Source organism: Suricata suricatta, chromosome 16, assembly GCF_006229205.1.
Source record: "Suricata suricatta isolate VVHF042 chromosome 16, meerkat_22Aug2017_6uvM2_HiC, whole genome shotgun sequence".
Classification (NCBI taxonomy): Eukaryota; Metazoa; Chordata; class Mammalia; order Carnivora; family Herpestidae; genus Suricata; species Suricata suricatta.
Genome location: NC_043715.1, coordinates 43,426,594 through 43,433,792, shown reverse-complemented (window position 1 = coordinate 43,433,792; position 7,199 = coordinate 43,426,594). Strand labels below are relative to the sequence as shown.

The following is a 7,199-nucleotide window of genomic DNA, read 5'->3' as shown; positions in this document are numbered from 1 at the left end:
TTTTATTTATTTTTGATACAGAGAGAGACAGAGCATGAGAGGGGGAGGGCAGAGAGAGAAGGAGACACAGAACTGGAAGCAGGCTCCAGGCTCTGAGCTAGCTGTCAGCACAGCCTGACGCGGGGCTCGAACCCACGAATGTGAGATCTGACCTGAGCTGAAGTCGGAGGCTTAACCGACTGAGCCACCCAGGTGCCCCTCAGTTTATTTTTTTAACCCAGGTGAAACTAGCCAATACTTTTCTTTTGGCCTGTCTTTATCAGGTTTTATGCTAGTTCAACAAAACTAATTAGACAGCATTCCATCTTTTCCTGGCATCTGAGCAAAGTGAAAAAGCATTATTCAAAAAGTAGCTAAAACTCAGCACTTGCCATCTGGAACCTTTTGAAAGTACAGTTTTAAAGATATTCTTAAGTTCTTTATGGCTATTCTATTCAGGTTTTCTACTTCTTATTAGAAATTACTAATTTCAATTTCACTGGAAAATCTATAATGACCTCTACTGTGGTTATGGAGTTGCTCATAACAGCACCAAAATTCTTTTAAATTCTATGTCTATGGTTTAACCTTTCTCTTTTCTAATGTTCTTGTTTTAACTTGTTTTGTTATCATTTATCATTATTGTATCTCATTTATCTTTTAGAACCAAACTCTGCATTTAAAAAATCTGGCCCACTTTTTTGTTTTCTAGTTCATCAATTCCGGAGTCTATACTTATTAATTTTATATTTAACAAAATTGAATAAGTAATGTTTCATAAAGACAAGATAATGGCCAAAATATATGAAAACACTCTTAAGAGAAAAAAAATTATAGGGGTGCCTGGGACACTCAGTGGGAGAGAGAGAGAGAGAGAGAGAGAGAGAGAGAGAGAGAGAGAGAGAGAGAGAGAGCGCGTGAGCAGGGGAGGGTCAGAGAGACAGGGAGACACATAATCTGAAGACAGGGTCCAGGCTCTGAGCTAGCTGTCTGCACAGAGCCCGACGCGGGACTCGAACCCACGAATTGTGAGATCATGACCTGAGCCGAAATCGGACACACAACCAACTGAGCCACCCAGGCGCCCCTAAAAAAATTTTTTTACATCACAATGACACATCCTAGCAACTTAACTACTGATAATAAATGTTGGTGTAACTTTCCAAATATCTTATGACCCAAGTGCATTTCTACTTGTATTTATGTACTTATAAAAAGTTTAAAAACACTAATATATGGCATACAGAATTCAGTAGTGGTATCCCAAGATTTCTACTCCGGACTGAGGCTTATCCTCCTTCAACCTCCCGGGGGCCCTTCTCTAACCCCAGCAGCCTGAGTTCAAGACCACCACCTTTCACTCATTCCTCCGCCTCATTCCCAACCCGTTAGTCCGGGACTACATTTCCCAGACGTCTGGAGGACCCGCCGATCCCGGCACCTCTGAGGCTCGGCGGGAATAGTTGAAGAGCCGGGGCACCTGGCAGCTGGGTAATGGCGCTACGGACGCGAGGAGGACTGCGCTGTTTGGTGGTGCCCCGGACTGGGGAATGAATTCTCAGCCGAAACTTGAGCACTCATACTCGACCGGAAGGGATCGTGGGGCTGGCTGACCAGCCCAGATCCGGGAGGATTCCTAGTTCATGGCGTGTCGGGGAGTCGTCCACTCCCGATCCCGCTCTCAAGAGGGCGGCTCTTTGTGAAGAGTACTCTGGACTGTCCGCTTCCCGGCTTTTAACTTCAGTTCTGAGAGACGTCTCGGCATTTCCCAGTTTGGGGAGAGGATTGTTGCGGACACTTAACTTTGGGGACTGACCAACCCACGCTTCCCCTGGCTGTGGGCTACTTTTCCCAGAAGCCTCCTGGGTCCACGGCCTTTTTTTTTTTTTTTTTTTTTTTTTTTTTAACCTAATTCCCACCCCTCTGCAGCCGCCTAATTGCCGCGTGGACCTGTGGTTTCGCCGAGGTCCTCCGAGGAGGCGAGGCGAGGCTGGGCTGTCCGTACGGGCCTTGACTGAAAGCTAAGGACAGGACGCGACACTGGGCGAAGACTGTTGTGCCGGCCAGGCTGTAGCTGGATTTTTCCTTCCCGGGGGTACAGTCTCCTGAGGGCCCCGCGGCATATTCCATTTCCTGCCGAAGTTGGCTTGGCCGGGGGTGAGTGGGCGCGAGTTCGGGTGGAAAGGGGCAGGGGCGTTGCGGGCCCGCCGGCCCGCCAGTTTGGGGCGGGTTCGACCACACTGGAATGTGAGGACCCCGGAAAAGTGGACTCTGCGGCGCTCCGTGGCAGGGCCAGGGTCTGGCTGGGGTCTAACAGACGGGTGGCCGTTGAGTCTTTCTAGGCTGCGTCCTCTCCCCGGAACAGTAAAAGGCGTAGCGGAGGTTGGGGAATGTCGAGGCCTCTCGTCTTCACTTGGGGAGGGGGTATCAGCCGCGCGTCCGACTGGGCGGGGGAGTGGTGTCGCGCTGGTTCTGGAGTGGGTCTGGAGGTCAGCGGCGTCGCCGCTGGGACTTTCCGCCCGAACGGAAAGGATGTGCGACACTCTCCCGAAGCGGCTAGTGCGCCCGAGCGCCTCTGCTCGGCGGCCGGTGCGTGATGCGAGGGTCGCCAGGGGCCGGTGGGACAGCCCACGTGGCCGGCCGCCTCGCGGACTCGGTCTGCGGGGCGAGAGCTGGGAAGGGCGTCCTCCTTGTGCTTTCTTGGTCCACACCGAGCGGGGTCGCGGGTGGATTGCTTCAGCGAGGCGAACGGCTTTCTCCCCGGTGCTGTTTCTGGTCTCATGGGGGCTTCTAGAGCGTGGACCTGGGAGCCCCTCCTTCCACTTGGCTATGCTTTTACCCTGATGGGGCGCCCCCAGTTTTACAGGACACGGATGCGGGGTTCTGACTGGTGGATCCGTGTAGCTTGTGTTGTGGAGCCGCAGAGCTGGGCTCAGTGTAAGATATGGAAGAGCTCAGCCTCGTGTGGAGGAAGGGGGCCACAGTCTGGGTTCTCTCCCGGGACCCCCATTTGGGCCCCTAAGGTCGCCTGCTTTCTGTGAGATAGGAGTGTGGGTGGGGCTACAGGGGTCTTTGGCTTCGGTTTCATTCTCCGTGCCTGGACTGGGGCCAGCATTTGCTCTGATTTGGCCTCCTCTGGGGTCTAGGAAGGGTCTGTTGTCTCATCGTTTTTTAACCCTAGTCCACCTTTTTCATTCTCTGATTGTCCAGAAGAGGAGAGGAAAGCCACTGTACATCACCAGTCATGGCGGAGGTAAGTTGCATTTGCCACTCTCTTCTTGGAAAGGGCTTCTTGGTTTATAGAACAATATCATATTTCAGGATTCTATCCAAAAGATTTACAGTAGTGACTTGAAAAAAAAGGATAAGAGAGAAGGAAACCAAATTTATGGAACAATTTTTCTAAACGAGACAAGAGTCCAAACGAGGGCTGTCTGCTTTGCATACATTGTCTCCTCCATCTAGAATTCCCATCTCCCTGGATTTTATCCATTCCCAGAATAATTGTGACGGATGTGCCTCTCCGATTTGGCAAAGAAGTTAAAGAACAGAATGAGGTTACTCACTTCAGTCTCTAGTTTCTTTGTTGTCCGCTTCGTGGTCACAGGCAGTAGCCTCTTTGCTTCCAAATTTCTAACAGCCTGGAGGCCCGCCCGCCCGCGTCAGCTCTACATACTTTTTTCTCCAAGAAACAACTAACTTACTGATTGTTAAGCCACTTGTAGTTTGAAGTTCTTTACGTGTGTTATCTTGTTGAATCCACATTAACAGCTCCATGAGACATTAATTCCGTGATGCATTTTTTTCCCTTCACATTTTAACTTACCTGAAATCGGATTAGGTTTACAATTCCTGGCCAGTCATACTTTCATTGATGAGGTTTTTTTTCTTTCTTTCCTGGTGCATAACGTAATGGTGGCTTTACAACCAGTGGCATCTCAGAAGTGATGAAATATGGAATTCAGTCTAAGTTGACAGATGAGGAAATAGATTCTACTAGGTCACTCCAAAATTACACGCTTACCAAATTGTACAACTGGGATCCCTCTACTTTTACCCACTTGTCAAAGGTTGTTATCCTTTTTGGTTTATGTTGAATAAGTGTATATATTAAGCATATTCTCTGTCATTTATAAGTTTTAGAAATTTTTTTCACAGTTAATCTATTCTGTATGTGTTTTACATTCAGAGTTTTCAAAAAATGTTTTCTTCTTTTATATCAGGTCCTTCGTTACTACAAATATAGAAAAGTCATTCATGTTTTTCTAAAGTATGTTGTTTTTTGCCCAATTTAATATTTTTTTTAAAGTTTATTTATTTTGAGGGAGAGCTTGAGTAGAGGAGGGGCAGAGAGACAGAGGGAGAGAGAATCCCAAGTAGGCTGTATGCTGTTAGTACAGAGCCGAACAGAGGGCTCAAACTCAAAAATTGTGAGATCATGACCTGAGCTGAAATCAGGAGTTGGATGCTTCACGGACCACTCAGGCGCCCCTCCTCCCAAACTCTAAGCATCTGGTGTGAGATATGACTAGCAAATGTTGGTTATAAAATTTCTAGTTTGGATTATTTATTTAGATTTTGTCTAGAAATAACCTAATTGCTCTCTTTCTGTGATGTTGGAGTAGTCAATTTAAAAGAATGGCAGTATTTGTAGTATGTTCAGGTTTTTTCCTTGGGTGTATCTGAGTGTGGCTTTTCATTCTGGCCAATCAGTTCTCAAGGATTCGTTTCTCTTGAAAGAATAATAAAATACCCTTTCTTTAAAAAAAATGTTTATTTATTTATTTTGAGAGAGACTGTGGAAGTGGAGGAGGGGCAGAGAGAGGGAGAGAGAGAATCCCAAGCACACTCTGCCCTGCCAGTGAGGAGCCCGATGTGGGGCTTAATCCCACGAACCCTGAGATCATGATCGGAGCTGGTATTAAGAATCAGTTAATGGACTGAGTCATCCAGGTGCCCGTAACATACTCTTTCTGTTCTGGATGAATTTGTTTCTTCCTTTCTCTGACTTTTCTTCGGAATTCTATGAGAATTTGTTGTGTTTGTCTTCCCCTTCCCAGAACCTTCCTCAGATTCTCAGAGGAGAAACTACACCCTCCCCATCTATTCTTAGCACATTTTGGTAAGGAAGAAACTCCAGCTCCCTTGCCCTACCACCTTTGATAGCTGTCTGTTTCTCCCTCCATCTCCTCCTCTCCTCAGTGGTAGATTGTCCTCTCTCTGTATTAATGAGAAGCTATGCACTGCCAAAAGGGTAGAGTCTTATCCTATTTTTTGCAGTTTACTAGCTCTGTGACCATGGGCTTTTTCATAACATCCTGTATATAATGTAGTCATTATACAAGGTTTGGAGAATGTGACAGTAAGGGAAATTCAATTGAATTTCCACTTAAAGGGGCAACCTGGAGTTCTCCTAACTCCTGCCTCCTGGTCCCAAATCCCATTGCTTCTGTCCATTTCCTGTTCCTTGATGTCATGCCTTATAACCTCACACCATTGTCTGCATCCCATATCAGACCTTTGTGTAGGGGTGGGTAGTGCATTGCCCTCCTAATTAGACTACCTGGCTCTGCTTTTACTCCTTGCCAATAAATAGTCCAGGCACGTCTCTTCCTTTATTCAGTAAATCCCTATTTCAGGACAAAGCTCCAACTCTTTATATTTCATTATGCATTTACCATAAAGCACATTCTGTGTTTATTGGAGCACCAATCCTAGTATTGGAGAAGAGCGGGTTAGCCCTGGCAGGGATGGCCTGTCATCTAAGACCTTTCTGTCCTAGCCCCGTTGGATTTCTTGAGTATCACTTCTGTCTACCCCTTTCCCAGAATCCATCACCAGTACCCAGTTAACTGTCTTCTCCTCAGACATACAGACTGTATTTCGTTTCTTTCTCTACCTCCAGCTTATCTGGTTCACTCTACTTGGAATTCTGTTCAGGGGCGCCTGGGTGGCTCAACTGTTAAGCGTCCAACTCTTGATTTTGGCTCTGGTCACGATCCCACAGTGATGAGCTCAGGCTGCCCTTTGAGCTCGGCAGCTGGGCATGGAGCCTGCTTAAGATGCTTAAGAGTCTCCCTCCCCCATTCCCCTATGCGCTCTCTTGCTCTTTTTCTTTCTCTGTCCTCAAAAAAAAAAAAAGGAAAGAAAGAAAAGGAATGCTGTTCAGTTTGTTTTTGCTTGTTGGAATCCTCTGTTTTTTTGTTTTTTTTCTTTGTTTTCTGGGCCCCTCTGTTGTTTTTTTCTAGGCCCCAATTAATCTTCTGTATGTTATGTGAAACTTTCAAATACACCTTGACCCAAGTAAGTTGCTGTTTTCCTCATTTCCCATAGGAAGATTCATCTACTTGCAGTTAGATCTAATTTATCCTGCTTAGAACCCCTCAGCTGTGAGAACAAGTCAACATGTCTCATGATCTGATCCTTCTTTTTAACCCCATTACTCTGTTCCCTTTGTCACTTGGCTCTAGTTCCCATAATGCACAGTGGTGTCTCTTGCCTCTGTTGCACAGGAAAAACAAGAGGGGGCATATCCCATACCTCCAGTTTCTCTAGGTTCTGTAAATCGTGCTTCCTTCTCTTGATTATGCTTGGTGACACTGAGTGACTACTGACATTCCCCTATGCTGCATTTGTCATAGTTCTTACCACATTGTGTTGTAACTGACTTTTAAAAACTGCTTTTTATTAACTACTGAAGAGTAGAAAATGTGTAAGGTTTGACAAATAACTGAACGCCCATATTTAAGATGTAGAATGTTAATTATTAAAAACCCCATGAGTCATCCCAGTCCGCTCTCTAGAGGTAACTACTCTGAGTTTTGTGTTTTTCATTCCCTTACTTTTCTTTACAGTTAAACATATATGTTTATTTTTATTTTAAACTTGATATAAATAAAATAATAAGTTTGGAATCTTCTGCAATTTCGTTACCTGTATTCAGGTATATTTAGAAGATTCATTTATGTTGTGAATTTATTGTGTAGCCATCCATTGTATAAATACGTTTTTTTCTTTAATATTACAAACATTACTCCCGTGAACATTTTAAACTCATCTCTTGTGTCCTGTGCAAGAATTTCTCTGGGTTTATAAATAAGAATAGAATTCTTTCTGGGGCCCACCCTAATAGACACTTCTCAATTGTTTTCCTGTGTTTATACCTGTTTTTAAGCCCTGTTACTTCATATTCTCATCATTACTTGATATTAGACTTTTAA

At 45.3% G+C, this 7,199-nt stretch overlaps 1 protein-coding gene across 1 annotated transcript in view; it reads left to right on the top strand.

The window, feature by feature from the left end:
• The window catches only part of LOC115279774, a 59,329-nt gene that overhangs the window by 36,706 nt on the left and 15,424 nt on the right, over positions 1-7,199 (top strand). The window contains exons 11-15 of the mRNA XM_029924279.1: positions 1,311-1,441; positions 1,542-1,740; positions 1,909-1,980; positions 2,054-2,136; positions 3,190-3,232. Of these exons, the coding sequence (XP_029780139.1) occupies positions 1,311-1,441; positions 1,542-1,740; positions 1,909-1,980; positions 2,054-2,136; positions 3,190-3,232 (528 nt within the window). The remainder of the gene's footprint in view (positions 1-1,310; positions 1,442-1,541; positions 1,741-1,908; positions 1,981-2,053; positions 2,137-3,189; positions 3,233-7,199) is intronic.